Genomic DNA, 20,639 nt, shown 5'->3' with positions numbered 1-20,639 from the left:
TATTCCCATCGTATTTCATAAGGTCCTTCAAAATCTTTTCATCTCTGCACCTTTCTGACCTCAGTCTTATCTTTCCAGCTCTCTGCTCCAACCTCAGTTTGCCTCCTTGCAGGCCCTTAGAGATACCCACCATGAGCTTCTTCATGACTTTTGCCCTTCCTGCTACCTTCAATCACAATAGATATTTTCTTGGCTTTCTTCTTAACTTCCTTCAGAACTTTGACCAAATGTCACCTTATCACCAATGTCTTTCATAATTACCTTACATAAAACGGTAACTTTAACTCCTCAGACTGGCATTCCCTTACGCTACTTTACTTTGTTCCTAAGCACTGATGGTATTATTTATGTTTATTCATTTGTTTGACTTTCATCTCTCCCCTCTAAGTGTCATCAGAGCAGGTTCTTTGTTTTGATTTTTGTTCTGTCCCCACAGTTGACCTAGAACAGTTTTGGCATGCATTGGTGCTCAATAAATGTTGAATGAATATATTCCTGAATATCGTATGGGATGTAGGTAATGCAGGATTAATGATATTTTCATGAATTAAATGGTTATTAAAAACTCTAACAACATGGAAATTTTTCAATACTAAAAATATAATCACCAGTCAATAAAATATATGTTTATTTGTGTTTCCTTCATATGACAGCTAGGTGTAAGTCAAGGTTTCCTTGAAAAAGGTGGCACAGTCAAAAGATCAATTTCATTGTCTGCATGTAAACCATTGTAGATAGATGTTATAGAAATGCTTCAAGTCATTTTATTATGTCTATATCTAGATATAGAGACACACAGAAATATACATGTATTACGTAATAATAATATATGTTCATATATGTTATACATAGTAATTGTGTGTGTGTGTGTGAGTGTGTATGTTTGTGTGTGTGTGTAATTGCCGTGGCTGTTAAAGCTCAACTCTCAAAAGGCCACAACTAAGTATCATAGTGAAAATATACATCATTTCCTTTTCTAAGCATACATTCAAGTGAGACTTCCTAGATTTCAATTACGACTCTGGCACTTTCTAGCTATGGGGACTTGGATAAATTACTCCACCCTTTCTGTCTGTTTCTGCCATTGTAATACTGAATGTAATAATACTTTCTACGTTGCAGGAGTGTAGTAAAGATTAAATGAGATTACCAATGTGATGGTTAATTTTACGTGTCAACTTGACTGGTGAAGAGATGGTAAAATTTTATTTCTGTGTAATGACATTTAAATAATGTTTTACCATCTACCAGATGTCTGGGTGTGTCCGTGAGGCTGTTTCTGGAAGAGATTGGCATTTGAATCAGTAGAGTGAGTAAAGATGATCCCAGGGCATAGTGCCTCATCCAGTTTGTTGAGGGCCTGGATAGAACAAGAAGGTAAAGAGAGAGTGAATTAGCTCTCTTTCCTGGAGTTGAAATATCCACCTTCTCCTGCCCGTGGACATCAGAACTCAAGGTTGTCTGGCCTTTGGACTCAGACTGCATTACGCTGCTGTCCTTCCTGAGTCTCTAGTTTGCAAATGGAAGACTGTAGGACTTCTTGGCCTCCATAATTGCAAGAGCCAATTCCCATAATAAATCCCCTCTTATTCAGGTTTATATATCCTGTTGGTTCTGTTTCTCTGGCAAACCCTTGCTTAATAAAATTAATATAAGATTTTAGAGCAGTGCTTAGTACAGGGTTGACTTTATTAGATATTGACTATATTATCCTAATTCCCATTTATATTGTAGATAACCCTAATAGCATGTCCATATCCTAATAATATTTGCAATAAGAACCTTCTCTACTCTTTTGTATTAGAACTTTTATATTAGATGATATTACTTATCATTTATCTGTGAGGAGGGAAAAAAAACCCACCAGACTTTAACTTACTTCATTATGAGTGGGCTAGTGAAGGACAAAATATCAGCAAACACTTTGAATAAGGCAACTTGAATCAGGACAGATTTAAAGGTGTTCCACAATGCATAGAGTAGAGACGGTTTCTTGATATGTGCCTCTTTATAACAAGATGCCTACATAATTAAAGAAAATAGAAACAATGAGAAAATTGGACACAACTAATATTAATAAGATGAAATATAACTAAACTAATTATACAATTCACAATGTGCTCTAAAGACAATAAGGTAATAAGAAAGGAATAAATCAGTTAAACTTGAAATTATGACCCATATCATTGAGATGGTAGGTGGTGTTACTTATACCACATGGCATAAAAGGGCAAGTGCAATAGTTGCATTTTATTATTTTTGTGAGTTTTGAAACTATTTAATTAATATACAGTTTGTATCTCCAAATTATATTTTCTTTTGGAGAAGTCTGAAAATAATATATATGTATATGATGCTAGAGGTGGAGTGTCTGCCCCTGCTCCCATAAACTTTAATTCTGGCCACCATATAATTTGCTTTGACCAATAGACATGATGCTCTGAGATATAGAAGCTATCTTTGTCACCACTGATAAGAAGCCAAAGATATATACATGCATATCAACACATTTGCTCCTGAACATTAAAGAGAAGGAATGTTGAGTAGTTTGAAGACAGAAATGGGCTGCAATAGCAACAAATTATGCTTATAAAAATAGATTGTCATTTCACACATTTTATGAATTTCGATATTAATAATAGTATCTCATACTTGAAAAAAGCTTTATCTAGTTTTCAGGCAGTGATTACTTCAGGATTTTATAGAACTTAGTAATTAATTACCTTTACTTTTTGCCTCTCTTGATTCCTTAAAACTTCCTTTCTCCATTGTTTTTCAAAGATGGGACATACAGTGTAGGAGGAATCACTTTCCTTTAGTTCAAAAAGGTCTCTTATAGCCTAAAGTCATTACTCTAAAGATGAAAAAGTAAGGTAAACAAGATAGCAAAACAAATAATCTAGTTAAAAATAAATTGTCATGCATTTATTTCTTTCTTTGATTTTTTACATTATTTTATTGATTAAAATACAATGACTAGATTATGTGTTTAAACAAATCACACAGTTTTATCCTGGAGGTCAATAATGTGCAATAATCATTTATAGTTTTCATAAATGCTGTTTAGACATCCAATTATTCAGTGAAATACTGACTTCATTTATTCATCTTATATTTGGGAAATGTACCACTCAGCTCATTACAATTTAAATAGCAAACTTTCCCAGAAGAATATTACCCTTACCACTCAAGTACCCAAATTGGCTTTTAGGCTTGTATTGGAGGGGAAACGAATCCAACCTCTGCATTTGCAATTTTCTTCTGTTCTACTAGGACTTTCTGTACAATTTGCCACCTGACTTTATAGATCGTACAACTGGATGTGGAGTACTTGTCCCTATCCCATAAGCTCTGGCCTTGGCCTTAGGACCAACAGAATGTGAGCCAATGTGAGAGTGAAATTTTTGAATTGATGCCTTAAGAAGCAAGGCAAGTCTCCACCAGCCTCTTAGTTTTTCCACCCTCCTCCATTCAATGAGCTTATCCCAGGTGACACTGCAAATAATTATGCAAGAACAATGGGTCTAAACTGGGAGGCAAACAAGATGAGTAGTGTAGTTTTACCACAGAAGTTACCGTGGGAGAGAATGAATTGTACTTACCCATGGCTCTGCTCTACCATCTTTCTGCTAACAGGGATCTGATATTTCTTCAGTTGAAAATCTCTTGAACTCATGGTAAGTTCTTATTTTAGCCACAGAGTTATGAATTATAATTGATCTAAACCAGTCCTGGTACTCTCAATACCCTCTGCTTGGGATTAATAATATAACTGAGTTATGGCTAACAATACCTAAGCAAATATCTGCTAGGAAGAACTTTCTTTTTCAAATGAAAGCACAGAACTTCAAAAGGAGAAAACATTTTGCCTCCCTTCTCCTTCCCTTTTGTCCTTTGAAGCCATGATGCTTTGAGATATAAAAGCCATCTTTGCCACTATGGATAAAAAAGCCAAATAATAAGGATGGGAAGCAGAAAGACAGAAAAAGCCTGAGCCTTTTTTTTTTTGTTTCACAGACTCTTGCTCTGTTGCCCAGGCTGGAGTACAGTGGAGCAATCTCTGCTCACTGCAACCTCTGCCTCCTGGGTTCAAGCAATTCTCATGCGATAGCCTCCTGAGTAGCTGAGATCACAGGCACACACCACCATTCCTGGCTAGTTTTTCTACTTTTAGTAGAGACAGGGTTTTGCCCGGTTGGCCACGCTTGTCTTGAACTCCTGGCCTCAAGTAATCAGCCTGCCTTGGCCTCCCAAAGTGCTGGGATTACAGGTGTGAGCCACTGTGACCGACCTAGCCTGGGCTTTTCATAACATTTCTGAGATAGTTCAAAAACCTATTTCCAGTAACACCCTCTTTCCAATAACATAAGAAAATAAATACCTGTTTGTTTAAACTATTATTATCTGGCTATTCTGTTACTTGAAGCCAAACACACTCTGAAGTGATTTAAATCAGATATAGTTTGTGACTTTGGTGACATGACTTGTTCAATAAGAAATTAAACCCATATTTAAATCCAGGCCTTCAAGTGGCCTAAGTTCTGTCCATATAAAGTGTATTAGCCGAAGAGACGGTAACAATGCCTCAAACTACTCCAAATTGGGACTGCTTTCACTGGCCTTGTTACTAAATAATCTCAATTGATTGACTCTGGGATGAATTTAAACCCTATGGTAACAAGAGATTCCACTAGATTTTATTTTACTTTTAGAATAATACATAATATCTTACCACAATTCATATCTAACAAAAAGGTTTTAAATGTAATGGCAGAAGGGACTTTCTGTAATCATGTTTCTGTTGGCTCAAATATGCTGGACATTTTCCTGCAGTGCACTTTTAAAAACATATTAAGCAATAAACTACTTTCGTGTCATATAAAGTTCTATTTCATTCCATAAAATAACTATTCATTTTCAAAATAAGACTGCATTGACTTTTAGAAAAGCATTTTTAATAACATTTATTGCTTCAGCATTTTGAGTTAGAACTGTGCAAAACTCAGCGGTTTCGGTTCAGGGAAAAGTGACCTCTTGCGTTCATGCTGAGTCCCCAAATAAGGCAGCATCTAAAAGTGACACTTAAGCTGACTTGATTGTGACTCTTATGGCTTAGTGGTTTAACTACCTTGACGTTTTTCCCAGATGTGTGTTCCCCTCCACTATCTTTTGCTGTCTTCTAATAGACTGTGATCACATGGCTGGCCTTACCTTCCCACACAAGAGTTTGGAAAAAGAATAAGCAAGGAAATGATAAGGAAGTGGTGTGTATTTAAATCAAATGTTGAGGCAGCTTTTTGGGAAACAATGAGGACCAAGAGTTGGCCCTCTCAGTAAGTGAAATGTGTAACACATACTGGGTCCCATCAACCTGTGGGCTTTATTCCTAAAACGATAATACAGTTTACACATGTATCTCATATTTTTAGAATGATGTTTCTTTTCAAAGGACATTCACATCAATGAATTTGACTCTCACAACTCCCCAAATCTGGCAGAACAGGATCAATTTCTCATTTTTACAGGCAGTTAAACATTAAGAACTTCAGAGACTGGTGATGGTGTTTTATATGTAAATAAACCAGGGCTAACTTAGCAAAAAGCAGACAGTGAAATGTATTACTTCTGATATGGTTTGGCTTTGTTCCCATCCAAATCTCATCTTGAATTGCAGTTCACATAATCCCCACATGTCGTGGGAGGGACCTGGTGGGAGGTAACTGAATCATAGGGGTGGTTACCCCCATGCTGCCATTCTCATGATAGTGAGTGAGTTCGCATGAGATCTGATGGTCTTATAAGGGGCTTTTTTCTCTTTGTTTGGCACTTCCTCCTGCTGCCAGGTGGAGAAGGACGTGTTTGCTTCTCCTTCTGGCATGATTGTAAGTTTCCTGAGACTTCTCCTGCCCTGTGGAACTGTCAGCCAATTAAACCTCTTTCCCTTATAAATTACCCAGTCTCGGATATTTCTTCAGAGCAGCGTGAGAACTGACTAATACAATTTCCACTCTTAAATTTTATTATCTTAGAGAGAATTTTGACTATATTTAGAATTAACAAGTGTGCATAAATATCTCAACCAACTGATGTGAAGAGAATAGAAAAACAGTGGCATTCTGTTAGGAAGATGAGCTGAAATATAACTTTTATAGATGAGTAATATTTGAATACTTAGAAAGTACAAATATATAGTAGCATTATCAATTTTATTACCATTAATAATCTTTTAAAACATTTCTGGAGGGAGGCCAAGGCGGATGGATCACAAGGTCAGGAGATCAAGACCATCCTGGCTAACATGGTGAAACCCCGTCTCTACTAAAAATACAAAAAAAATTAGCCAGGTGTGGTGGCGGGTGCCTGTAGTCCCAGCTACTCCGGAGGCTGAGGCAGGAGAATGGCGTGAACCTGGGAGGCCGAGCTTGCAGTGAGCCAAGATCGCGCCACTGCACTCCAGCCTGGGCGACTGAGCAAGACTCTATCTCAAAAACAAGAACAAACAAACAAAAAAAACCATTTCTGGAAAGAGGCATTATGTTATGGGAAAAGGAAAGAAATCAATCTGGCCAAAAATTATAGATTGGGAGAAAGTTGTTTAATGTAGAAATTTTTTTTAATATGTGAGAAAAAGGACATATTGAATAGTGTATCTGATTAAAATAGTGACACGATTGTGACCTATGAAAACTCTTACTAGATTTTTCCATGTATATCTCTGGCCATGATTATTATACACTGGTGACAGATTATATTTGCTAAAAAGGGTTGGTAATTATTTGATAACCAGAATGATCTAGATAGCTATTGTCTTAGGAATTAAGGCTCATAAGTATATAATTTTTTAATTATTGTGTCATCTGAGCACATTTTAATTGAGTTATTCATACAATTATTGACGCTTGAATTTGTTCTAGGAAATAATTGGACACTATTCTGTAACTCCAAAAATAGATCGGAGAATACAATTAATCTTTGTCTTCAAAGAGACATTCTCTTAAACAATAGTTAGGTTTCAAATACAATTGTTTAATCACCACATAAGAAATCAGATTAGATTCCTGTCAATGACAGTTCTGGATAACAACATCCTATGAAAATATTTTGTATCTAATTCTGAGATATTCAAATTAAACAGAAAATAAATGTGATATTCACAGTTAGAGCTTGATGGTTTGTTTGATTGACTCAAGATATGGATTTCAAAATACTAGGTTGTCATATTTGAAGATTTGCTATGTCTTGTCTTGCTTATTAAATTTAATTTCAGCATCTTTAGGAATGCTAAAATAATGTTTGCAATATTTAATATATATGCATATAGTTTTTATAGTTTGATAATCAAACTTTAAAACTACATTTATTTAAAATTAATTTTATTTGCATTACTTAAATTCTGTGATATCTATGGCTTTAAAATGAGACTGGAATTTTTTATTTTTAATTTTTATTTATTTATTTATTTATTTATTTTTTGAGATGGAGTCTCACTCTGTCACCGCGGCTGGAGTGCAGTGGCGTGATCTTGGCTCACTGCCAGCTCTGCCTCCCGGGTTCATGCCATTCTCCTGCCTCAGCCTCCCAAGTAGATGGGACTATAGGTGCCCGCCACCACACCTGGCTCATTTTTTGTATATTTTTTAGTAGAGACGGGGTTTCACCGTGTTAGCCAGGATGGTCTCCATCTCCTGACCTTGTGATCCGCCCGCCTCGGCCTCCCAAAGTGCTGGGATGACAGGTGTGAGCCACCGCACCCGGCCCGAGACTGGAATTTTTTAAAGCTGGGGTAGGTGTCACTCTTCCTCTCAACTCCTCCATAAACAAAATTCAGGTTTGGAAAACATTTCTATACATATACAAATTTGAAGCATTAAAATCATTAACTGTAAATAGCTCACATTTACATTTCTAGCTATGCTTTCTCTTTTCTAGTGTGCTGCTTAATGTTACATAGTTTTGCCATCCTCTTTAAGAGATTCTTAGATTTGTGTAACTTGGAAATTTTATCACAGTTTAACCCCTTCTGCCCAAGTATTTGCTCACAAGTATATACATTTTCTACTTCAATTGCTTCAAAAAACTCCCCAATGATTTTCATGTTCCAAATTTAATGGAGAATATTGAGTTATTATTTTAATTTACCCCTTTTCAGTATTTGGCCCTATTGACCACTTTAGTTTTCTCCTTTCTTGACAGTTTCTCTTTTCTTACCTGTCACTCATACTATTTCATCAGATACTTCTCTTATAATATATTCTGAACACCTTTACTTAGCTGTTTTTGTAGACTCCTCTTTCTCTTACCATTTAAATACTGAGGATTACCAATGTTCCATTTGTTCAGCCTATTCAATGGGTTCTTCCTCTGGGCAATCTCGTTCCTACGCATGGTTTCAACTACTGTCCTCTAGTCAGTGACTCCCAAATCCATATCTATAGTCAAAGGTTTATTCTAAGCCTGGAAGCCACATATCTAAACTCCCGTACATGTGATGCTTCATAAGTGTGGGGAAAAGAAAGAGAGATCAGGTTGTTACTGTGTCTGTGTAGAAAGAAGTAGACATAAGAGACTCCGTTTTGTTCTGTACTAAGAAAAATTCTTCTGCCTTGAGATGCTGTTAATCTGTAACCTTACCCCCAACCCTGTGCTCCCTGAAACATGTGCTGTGTCAACTGAGGGTTAAATGGATTCAGGGCTGTGCAGGCTGTGCTTTGTTAAACAAATGCTTGAAGGCAGCATGCTTGTTAAGAGTCATCACCACTCCCTAATCTCAAGTACCCAGGGACACAAACACTGCGGAAGGCCGCAAGGACCTCTGCCTAGGAAAGCCAGGTATTGTCCAAGGTTTCTCCCCATGTGACAGTCTGAAATATGGCCTCGTGGGAAGGGAAAGACCTGATCGTCCCCCAGCCCAACACCAGTAAAGGGTCTGTGCTGAGGAGAATTAGTAAAAGAGGAAGGAACACCTCTTTGCAGTTGAGATAAGAGGAAGACTTCTGTCTCCTGCTCCTCCCTGGGCAATGGAAAGTCTCGGTGTAAAGCCGATTGCATATTCCATCTACTGAGATAGGGGAAAACTGCCTTAGGGCTGGAGGTGGGACATGCGGGCAGCAATACTGCTCCTTAAGGCATTGAGATGTTTATGTGTATGCACATCAAAAGCACAGCACTTTTTTCTTTAACTTGTTTATGATGCAGAGACATTTGTTCATGTGTTTAACTTCTGACCTTCTCTCCACTATTATCCTATTATCCTGCCACATCCCCTTCTCGATAATGATCAATAAATACTAAGGGAACTCAGAGGCTAGTGCCGGCGTGGATCCTCCGTATGCTGAATGCCGGTCCCCTGGGCCCCTTTTTCTTTCTCTATACTTTGCCTCTGGGTCTCTTTCTTTTCCAAGTCTCTTGTTCCACCTAACAAGAAACACCCACAGGTGTGGAGGGGCAACCCACCCCTTCAATAAGTATCTCAAAATTTAAAAATTTCTCAATCTGAACCCACAGTTTTTCACCACATCTGAACTTCACAGCCAGTTCTTTCCCACCTTTTATTATGTGGTTTTCACATAGTATTTGCTCAATTTGGGATACCACGTTACTCACTCCTACACATCTTTAAATGTTAAGTGAAAGCATTGGTATCTGTGAAATAGTCCCTAATTGTGCAAACTTGATTAGATGATATTACGGAAAATTTGTGTTTGTCAGTTATGCTTATGTTGCCTTTTCCCCTTTTTTGTAATGGTGGTATACTTTTTAATCTTTTTAATTCTACTATGAATTCCTAGAAGACAGAAACTAACTCATTTATCTCTGCATTTTTAAAGACTATTTGCGTTTGGGGTATCTAGTACCCAATCATTTTTTAAAAGATTAATCCACTCTTGGGAACATATCTGTAGATAAAATTGAGCAGTTTTGTCTCTGTGAACTGTAGAGCAAGGGGCATAAAGCTAGAAACACAAATTTAACTTCATATTATTATGGAATTTCTGTCACGGGGGAAAAAGAAATACATTTCTAAAGAAAGCTTCTGAATTTATAAAATAAGAAAACATCAACTCTTCCCATTCAATACCATTTAATTTCTGTGTTAAAAATCAGAGTTCACAATGGTATCTCCTGAAGAAATTCTGGGCCCTCATCATATGTTATGGGTGAATTATTCTATGAGAAAAACCATAATATATGTCTTATAAAATGCTTAGGGCTGTGTTTGTGTGTGTTTTAATAGTAGCATATATTAGTATAAAAGAGAACATTTCTAATAAAAAGTAGATTGACATAGCAAAAATAAAGCATGAAACGTGAACTCATCAGAAATTGGTTTAAAACACATACTTACTCCTACATGGGTATGAATGGACAGGTGCTTTTCTTTCCTGAGCCTAAATTTTTCTCATGCAAATACCTTTCTCATAGCACTCGGAGGAGAATTAAATGAAATAATAAACACAAAGTGAATAGCATATACTTGATGCTAAAAAAGAAGTTCATTTTTCTGTTCTTCCCTAGTGCTAATGAGATGAAAACCCGATAAAGAGACAGACACATTGGAGGAATATTAGTACTGTTATCTGTGGAACTATTTAGTATGTTTTTACCTGTGATTTCTGTGTAATAAGTAATATGAGACAACTTCGTACAACTATTCACATTGAGATTAAAGGAAATTCAGGTGTCATTGCCCTTGGGATCTTTTCAGTGTGGTATGCTACAAACATATTAGTAAAATTCCTACCTGCTAAACCAGGAATATGTCACTTTACTGAATAATGAGGCACTTTTCTCTGGACTGCATTTCTGAAAAGAAAAAATACAGAGAGTAATGTATAAAGTAAATGTTTTAAATTTACATTTGAAATATTTTTTGTCAGGGGGTAAATCTGAAATGATTTATTCTACTAACAGTTACAGATATGTCGGTGTCATAATTCTTAAGAAATATAGTTAAGTGAAGATATTCTTGTATGGTGGTTGGACTAGAGGAATTTCAAGATTTCTCTCAACATTGTGATGGTGCATGTAGCAGTAAATCATGTTGGAAAGGAAAATTATATGTATATGTACATATACATACATAGAGAGAGAGATTTTAGAACTGTAAATTTACAATTATATGTATTTGTATACAATATATACATATACAATATACGTACATATACATATATATGTGTACATATATATGTACACATACAGAGGGATAGTTCTTTGAACTTAGCCCATATTGTCTATTTACATTAACACAATTATATGACAGTATAAGTGAATAATTTATACACATATGTATTATATATGTTTATGTAATATAAGATAAATGTAAAGCATTTAAATTGCTAAAGATAGTTTTCTTTTTCTGAAAAATAGAAAAGAGAATGTCATAGTTATTTGGTGTACTTCTCTGTGTCTTTACATATTTTAAAAATTATATACACAATTACATATTTGTCACAATTACATGTTATTTTGGGGTGGGTTATAACATTTCCATAAAGTTTTCCCATTTACTGTGTTGGTTTAACCAAGAGAAAAGAGGTTTAAAAATAGAGGACTCAAAAATAACCATTTTATGTTTTTATAGTCAGCATCAATCTCTTCGCATTTTAAAAAGTAAGACTGGTCACCAAGTTAATTTTGATTTTTAGAAACTGTCCAAAATTTAAGAAATTTCCTTGTGATCTTCTCTAACTCAGTTGTGATTCCATAATCAGTATTTACCAGTTTAAAAAATTCTGAAGCTAGAAGGAATGACTAAATCCAAATTTCATCGTATACAACAAAATGCCCAAAGTAGAGATGAGAAAATACATTTGAAACCAAATCTGTTCTCTGTGTTATAACAAATTATATAATATAAATCATGTAAGATATACACAATTTACCAAAATGGCATTTATCATTATAAGATTGTTGCAAGAACTAATATAATGATAAATATAAAATACTTATCACACCACTAGCCCAAAACAATGACTCAAATATATGAACAATAAAATTGTCATCACTACTGTTACCAACATATTATTTAAAAAATAAGTACACAAATTATTGGAAAACAATATTCTAAAAATTCTCTAATTAACCTGGAGAACATATTTTATGTCATAAGTTCAAATTTCACAGGGAGTTGCTAATGTGATAATTTGCTACCAATGAAAAGATCTGATTCATAGCTGAAACACATATATTTCTGTGGAAAACTGTAAATGGCTACCAATTCTTTGCAGCTTTTCCCATCAAGAGGTAGAATCTATTTTCCACCCCTTGTATCTGGGCTGGCATTGTGTCTTGTTTTGGTCATAGAAATAGGACAGGAGTGACACTGAAAGAGCTCCAATTCTAAGCCTCAAAAAACCTTAATGCTTTGGCTCCTGCTGTGCTTAGAACACTGAGTGCACCATGTCACTGAGCTGGAGCTAGGCTGCTGAAGGATGACAGATCACGTGGAGGAGAGCTAAGGCACTCATCTGGTGGTCTATTACCAGGCCAATAGCTTGAAAACTGCCAGATATAGGAATAACGTGGTTCTAGATTATCTGGCTACCAGCCCATCTGCCAGCTGATTCTACAATCATTGTAGAATTACTGTCATTGTATTTAGTTCTCGCAAACAATCCTATGCACAAAACAGCGCAGGAGTTATCTGCCAAACTGACCCAAACCAGGACACAATCCAACTGACCCAAAGAATAATGAACTAAATAACATGGTTGTTGTTTTAGGCACCTAAGCCTTGCAAAGCTACTGCAGATGGCTACTTTAGCAGACTAAGAACTCAGTATTTGGTTTAACACTCCCTCTAGGGCCATTTTTTCATGTGAAAGCATCTTATATGATGCCCTTTGTATTTTCTGGTACATAGTCTCCTTAGATGTGAACCAGGTATCTTATGCTGAATCACAGTAAAGTCCAACCATACTTTACTTCCCAGAAGGAATAGCAGCCAGGTTTAAAAAAAAAAAAAAAAAAAGTCTGATGAAGGGAATTAATCCTTACCAGGCACCAAGAATGTGCAAATGACTTTTCAATACATTCATAATTATTGAATTCATATTATGGATCTCAGTGAGTTGATTATATATTGCACATAGTAATTTCTATGTAGAAAAATATAACGTGACAATTCTGAGTATCTTTGAATGTTCTAGTTTACTCCCATCTTCTCCATTAAATATTTATCATCTTTCTAACTCATTTGTTCTCAATCTGACAGGAATTCTGGTCTGCAGACCTAATTGACCCCAAGTGAGTTTCTCATTTCATGTGTTCTCATGTCCACTACAGACCTTGTTTAAGCTGTTTTATTATCTATTGTATTTATTTACTATTGAGCTTATAGTAGGCATTCCATAAACATACCTCGACATTGCTGACTTAAGAGCAATTTTCACTAGAATGGAGGTCCTGTTACTTCTGGTTTATGGCAGAAAAAACAAGAAGTATTTAGACCACTGGATCATAGCACAGCCAGGGTTCTGAAGTGTGCTGTTTTCAAAGTTCCTTGGGTTTAATGTTGAGATGTGGCCTCATGGCAATATGGTTTGTGTGACAGATTGCTATGTTTACTGATATCCCATAATGCCTAATTTCAGAAGCTTCCTGTGTGGATTTTATATGGGGATTTTGGGAATAGTGAAGGAAGTTACTGGAAAATGAAAGTAGATGCTCATGGAGAAGTGAAAACTTCTAGAAATTAAAAAAAAATTACTTTTTTTTTTTTTTTTGACATGGAGTCTTGCTCTGTCATCCAGGCTGGAGTGCAGTGGTGCAATCTTGGCTTACTGCATCCTCTGCCTCCCAGGTTCACGTGACTCTCCTGCCTCAGCCTCCCAAGTAGCTGGAATTACAGGCGTCTGCTACCAGGCTCTGCTAATTTTTGTATTTTTAGTAGAGACGGGGTTTCACCATGTTGGCCAAGCTGGTCTCGTACTCCTGACCTCAGGTGATCCACCCCTCTTGGACTGTCAAACTGCTAGGATTACTGGTATGAGCCATGGCGCCAGACGGATAAAACTTACATTTTTTTAATCACTTAAAAGATGCTAAATTCTGCACTAAGTATATTATTTCACTAAACGTAAAATATCTTTATGGTGGAATAGTTTCTGTCACCCCTATTTTATAGAAAGGGAAACTAACACCCAGAGTTTAAGAAACTCGCCTAAGATCTTGCAACAAAGTATTGGAAACAAGATCTAAACCACTTAATTTATTCTGTACTCCAGTTCTAAATCCACACTCTCAACTCTGTACCCATGCAACACTGTTTTTCACTACTTAGACCTTTCCTACTGCCCACATCCTTCTGCCTCCCTTCTCCTGGCTTTTGTGCTTCAATCCTATTCAGCTTTCAGTGCCTTTTGTAATCTCTGTCCTCTCACTCCAGTCCAAGGCTCTGAAACAGGTTCTGTATTACCAGAGCAACCTTAACATACTCCTCAGGGAGGACTTCAGGGCTCCTTCAGCTTGGCACTCACTGAATTTACCCTCATATTACCCAACTCTCTCCTTATTTCCTGGAAGGTGATTCTCTCTTACTAGATTTAGTGCCGCTGGAAGACAGAAACTATAGTTGGTTTATCTCTGTATGGCTAGCTTCTGGAGAAATCTCCAGTTTCTCAAGGCCCAGGGCCCAGCTCATAATAAACATGTTTCGGATGACTGACTGAATGAATGGATGGATGCTAATCACTACCAACAAAAAATATTTAGAAGCATCTATTCACAGGTCACCATGTTAGCTATAAAAATTCAATTAAAAAGGTATGCTCTTACCTTACAGTTACATAGGGATTTTTACCTGAGATCTGTTGTATTAAAAATATGAAGCCAATATGTAAGTGGTTTTTTATACATTTTGAAGCCATCAATTTTTTTTTGAAATAGTGTCTCACTGTGTTGCCCAGGCTTCAGTGAAGTGGAGCAAACATGGCTCACTGCAGCCTCAATCTCCCAGGCTCAAGTAATCCTTCCACATCAGCCCCTCCAAGTAGCTGGGACTACATGAGCGTGCCTCCATGCCTGGCCCTCCTAGAGTGCTGGGATTACAGGCGTGAGCCACTGTGCCTGGCTACCATCAACTTTTTAAAAAATTGGCATCACAGAAATAACAAATAGAGAATGAAATTAAAATGAATATTTTCAACCTTGTGTAAGTGGATTCCTGATCTATGAGGGCTATCAAAGTTGAATAATAATCAGGAAACAAACGTTGTTTGAATACTAAAGGAAGAGTCGACTAGAATTTGGGGTGACAAAATTGAGTTTTATAATTTTTCAACCACAAGTTTATAATTTACTGCCTTTGGTCACCTTGGCTGTTACTAATGATATTAAACCAGTTTGCGCAATTGAGCCTGCCATCTCTACGGTACAGTAAAAAGACGCATGCTATAGTGATGGAGCTTTTTCACATTTTCAAGGAACTTATTCAGCCCTTCTATCTTATAGACTTTTATTAAAGTACTTTACATGTAACTTAATTTTAAATAAATTTATAGTTTGATTTTGTATGTGATCAGAATAGATGTCACATATATTTGACACTCAGAGTTACTAAAAAAGCCAGGATTAGAACAAGTCCCCTGAATCAGAATTATATATTTTTTCTTTGTTAGGACAACAGGGCTGTTTCTAAGCCCATGTCTTGTATAGTGATGATAAGTGAAACAAATGGAACTTTTGTTAGGGGAATTGTTGCTAATACACAACAACTGTAGGGCTCATTTCTCTGACTACCGCCTTAGCACGTGACTCCCATTGTAGAAGCATGAGTTGTAGTGCACCAGAGGAGAGCACAATTAACTGTCTGAAGTTTCTAGATTTGCCCCAGACCTGGGTCCCAAAATCCACACTGAGTGCTATTAATCCCCAGTGCTCTGCGGTTTTAATGGGTTCACTCACTGGTTGTAGAATTCGCTCCAACCCGTGTTCCTTCAGCGATGACAGGCCCACCCACGCCTTCTGCTTATGGGGGAGTTACTTATCTCTTCAAACAAAGATGCCTCTTCCTCTCCTCCAGCCCTACCAAGACTGAGCTCCTCTGGTTCAAGTTGCACCCACCCTGATCTCTGATCTCTGCTCTCAGGAGTGAGTGTGTACGCGGGTCTGTCTGTCCCGTGTGTGATGGCTACTGAAACAAGGGCTCGTCAGTCCACATTCAGGGTTCGAGGACTCACCTCTCCCCAGTTCCACTCCTGCACCCGCAGTGGTTCCCACGACCCGCCTCTCCTCTCCCCTAAGGACCGGAGAACTTTGCCTGTGCGTCAAGCCCCCCGCGGACCCGCTGATAGGGGCCGCCCCAGTTCCGCGGACTGGAGAGCATGGTCCGCGGGGCGCCCGACCGCTGCCTGAGAGCCTGGCTGCGGCTGTCACTTCCCTTGGCAGCGGACTGTCAGTTAGTTCAGCGCCAGCACGGTGGGAGGACACGCACTCCGCCCCGGCAGAGTCAGCTGTCACCTTAGTCCCTGCCTTGCAGACCTTGGCAGTGCACCTGGGGCGGGGTGCTGGTGGAATGGGGTTGGGCCCAGAGGAGGGAAGGTGTGGAGGGAGACGGGGAGGGACGGTTCTGTAGAGTCAGCTGCTCTCTGCCTGGCAGGGAGTCTGCACTTCACTCAGTAGTTCTCCCCTTTCCATTTCCTATTAGAAATCTGTCTCTCTTTTATGACAGAAGCACAAAGCTAGTTTCTCGCTGGGATGATATTTATAGGTTTGTAAACAATGTTACAGCTGTCGCTTAAAAAAAATTAGAATTTTAAGGAGCAAATTTCTTGCAATGGCCTTAACTTTAAAAACAAATGAACAAGGAGAACACATGGACATAGGAAGGGGAACGTCACACACCGGGGACTGTTGTGGGGCGGGGGGAGGGGGGAGGGACAGCATTAGGAGATATACCTAATGTTAAACGACGTGTTAATGGGTGCAGCACACCAACATGGCACATGTATACATATGTAACAAACCTGCACGTTGTACACATGTACCCTAAAACTTAAAGTATAATAATAATAAAAAAATAAAAACAAATGAAACGCTCCCCGTGGTATTAGAAAACCTTAACAGTATACTGCATCTCATCTACATTTTACTCTTCAAAGTAACTACGAAGCAAGTAAATAAATGAAAAACTTCATAGTAACTAGGATGAACAAAGAATTGAAGGTGACACATGATGTACAAAGGGGAACATAAAAATTAAAGAATTGCATTCTGATTTTTAGTAAATATTAAGAAACTGTGAGAGTGTATATAGAAGTAAAGAGTATGCAACAAGTTACTTTGAGGCAGATACTTGACACATGATGTATGTCATTGGTTTGATGAAGCATTTTGGTTTATTTGGCACCTGAAGCAACAAAAGAGGGAGAAATATTAGAAATTCCTAAATGTAAGGATAAAGATAAGGCCATGTGGTATATTACAAGGATGGGTATTATACTTCAAGACAAGGAACACTCCGTGTATTTCCTGGGATTTATTTAACTGCTAGATGGAGAGAATGAAGGATTTAGGACAGGAGAAGTCCTGCTTTCTGGAGGAAGGGGCATAAATCCTACCTGGGGAAGTCTGGGCTGGCCGTACAATGGGTGAAACTGAGGAACCAGACAACTTCTACGTAGGAATTCGACCAGATGATGCCTTATGGAACTGAAGTCCTGGGAAATGTTTAGAACGCAGTTCATTTGTCTTCCTCTCTTAACACCATGCTTGTTTGGCTCTATGCAAGGAGGAAGTTGTAGGTTTAACTTTAAAAGTCAACATGTCTGTGAAGAATTAAGGGTGCAGCTCAGCACTTAGAAACTTTGTCTCATTTCCACAAATGTGCTCACCAATTTGGGAACACCGCGCTCTCACTCAGCAGCCACAGCCTGAAGAGCCCTCCTCCTATCTGCACTTTCAAACTACTCACTCTGTGGATTCTCCACGGAAGATACAAGGTCTTCTAGTAGAATGGGCCTTGCTTTTTCAGATATAGTTATGAGGAAAGAAACAACTTTGAACCTGTGCAGGGAGGAGGAAGACAGGAAAGAAAAGAAGCCTAAAAACAACGCAGGCACCAAACCCAGCATTTGTGTTTGACCTCTAGGAATCAATACCCTCAGGTAATGCTGGTGCTAGAAACTGGAACTAGAAAGATTTCTACAGTTACTCAGCTCGGTAGAGATACCTGGCTCCTTGATTGGTGGGAGAAGGGAGGAATGCCCCCCAAAATTGTGTAGAAGTTGGGGAGGGTAATAGATGTGTGTGGGAACTATAGTAAAGAAGTCCCTACCTAAGGAGATTGGGGAAAAAATTCTCTGGGAATCCCTCAAAATGTAATAAAAATTATGTTTTAATGTCAAGTTTCTCCATTTTATAGGAGTTGCCAGATAAGACTGTGCAAATGAGCAGGAAGACATGAAGGTTTGTAAGAAAAAACCTGAGTTTTCAATGCCTAGTTAAGGAAAACTGGGTGAAATACTCAGATTTGCCTAGGAAATAGAAAAGTACAAAATAAGAGGATCAGATATTCACAAAACCTTACAACAAAGCTAGAATTCTGACTCGCTGATTTATCATGCTAGCTGGACTATGAAAGAAATACTTTTGTTTTCCAGGAAAAAGAAAATCATGAGACGGTGGAATAAAAGGATATCTAGATTTAGTAATGGGTGGGGCATATTCTGTGCCACAATAGTCAGTGTTTCGGCTTTTGGAAAGATTCATTCTGTTCATGCTGTGTAAGTTTTGCAGGTATGGCACGTCATCCTTTCTGGCTGGTGGAGGAGAGCGTCATAAACAGACTGTGAGGCTGATGAGTAAGGTTGAAAGAAAGAGCTGACTGTTTTCCACAGTTAGTTGGGCATATACCTGTCACTATGGCAGAGAGAGGAGAATCTCTTTCTTCGAGACAATTGTAGGTTATGTTTTTATGAGGGGTGGGAGATTGGGTAGATGTTATTTTCATTGTTCTTGCTAACTTTGGTATAAAAATTAAATTAACAATATTATTCAGTTCACTACATATTATCAGTATCATTTTGTGAAGGGCCTTTATATTTTATTTATATTTTTCATCTGCTTATTTTCTAGTCCATTTATTTTCCCCAACAGAAGTTGTCTGGAGTAACTAGTAAGTATCTTTCCAATTCACCTTCTACAAATTTATTGAGATACTTGTTTACCCTTGAAAATATATGGTGCTGTTTTATATGCCTTCAACATAGGCACAAGTGGTATTTTGCTATAAAGTCATAGCGATACAATTCTCTCCTGTCATGTAGCTTTGAAATGATTCCAAACATGTACTCTGCTATGTGAGCAATATATGTTTTGCTGTGATAAGAACTTGAAGTGTATTTCCTCAGCCTCTCAAAAATGTGACGTCTTATCCTACTCCATATGTGAGAACTTGGAGTGATCTTCCCCTGCCCTCAGGAATGTGACACCACGCCTTAGCCTTATCATACCCCATCTGTGAGTTACTGATTTCAACCACTGGACTTATATATATATATATATATATATATATATATATATATATGTGTGTGTGTGTGTGTATATATATACGTGTGTGTATATATATGTGTTATATAATGTTTATATATACGTGTATATATATACGTGTGTGTATATATATACGTGTGTATATATACATGTGTGTATATATACGTGTGTATATATACATGTGTGTATATATACGTGTGTATATATATACATGTGTGTATATATACATGTATATGTATGTATATATGTCTCTATATACATGTGTATACATATATATGTGTATATACATGTATATATACACGTATATATAGTCTATATATACATATATACATGTATGTATATATACTTATATATACATGTGTATATATACACATGTATGTATATATATATATATATACACATATATACGTGTGTGTATATGTATATATATGTGTGTATATACACACACACACACACACACACACAATCTGAGCGCTTAGGCCATGGTAGTCTACACTCTGTGAGCTACCTCTCTACATATGCTGACTCAGGGCTACACTATCAGCTGCTTCTCAGAAGACTGAGCCCTCAGCCTTGACAGAGCCGCACACTGTTAGCCTTTGAGCTAATCTCTGAAGCCCTGCCAACACCAGTCATCTTGCCTGTAATCTAAGATCTCTGCTTTGTCACTCATGACAGTCTCACCGGAGAACCACTTATATAAATATACACCTCAAACTTTAACTAGACTTTACTTTCTACAGAGGCCTGCTTCTATCCTAATTGAGCAATTAGACTTCAGTAATTTTGGAATTCACTCACCATGTAGTCAATGTACCTCATCTATCAAGCATATTCCCTGTGAGATTTGTTCTTCCTATTCCTCGTCCCTTTAAGTTTTGTGAACCTAAAGAAAAAAAAATTTCTTCTTATATGATGTCTTGGTCTATTTTTGGCTACTACAACAGAATACCACAAACTTGGTAATTTATGAACAGAGATTCTTTGGCTCACAGTTCTGGAGGCTGTGAAGGCCAACATGAAGGCACTACTGGTTTGGTGATTCTGATTTTAAGATGGTACCTTGAACACTGCATCCTCAGGAGGGGAGGAACACCATGTTTTCACATGGTGGAAGGTAGGAGGAAAAAAGACAAAATGCGGTGTAACTT

The 20,639-nt window shown here is 37.5% G+C and overlaps 1 protein-coding gene across 1 annotated transcript; it reads right to left on the bottom strand.

Moving 5' to 3' along the window:
* Window positions 1-1,875: 1,875 nt before the first annotated feature.
* On the bottom strand, window positions 1,876-16,324 carry LOC100606215 (putative ATP-binding cassette sub-family C member 13). Its single transcript, XM_030828336.1, is given in 5 exon segments — window positions 1,876-2,022; window positions 2,724-2,826; window positions 2,828-2,854; window positions 10,742-10,803; window positions 16,259-16,324. Coding segments are annotated over 5 exon segments (405 nt in total).
* Window positions 16,325-20,639: the final 4,315 nt, after the last annotated feature.

The sequence above is a fragment of the Nomascus leucogenys genome, chromosome 14, assembly GCF_006542625.1.
Source record: "Nomascus leucogenys isolate Asia chromosome 14, Asia_NLE_v1, whole genome shotgun sequence".
Lineage (NCBI taxonomy): Eukaryota > Metazoa > Chordata > Mammalia > Primates > Hylobatidae > Nomascus > Nomascus leucogenys.
This window is presented reverse-complemented; position numbering and strand designations above follow the sequence as displayed.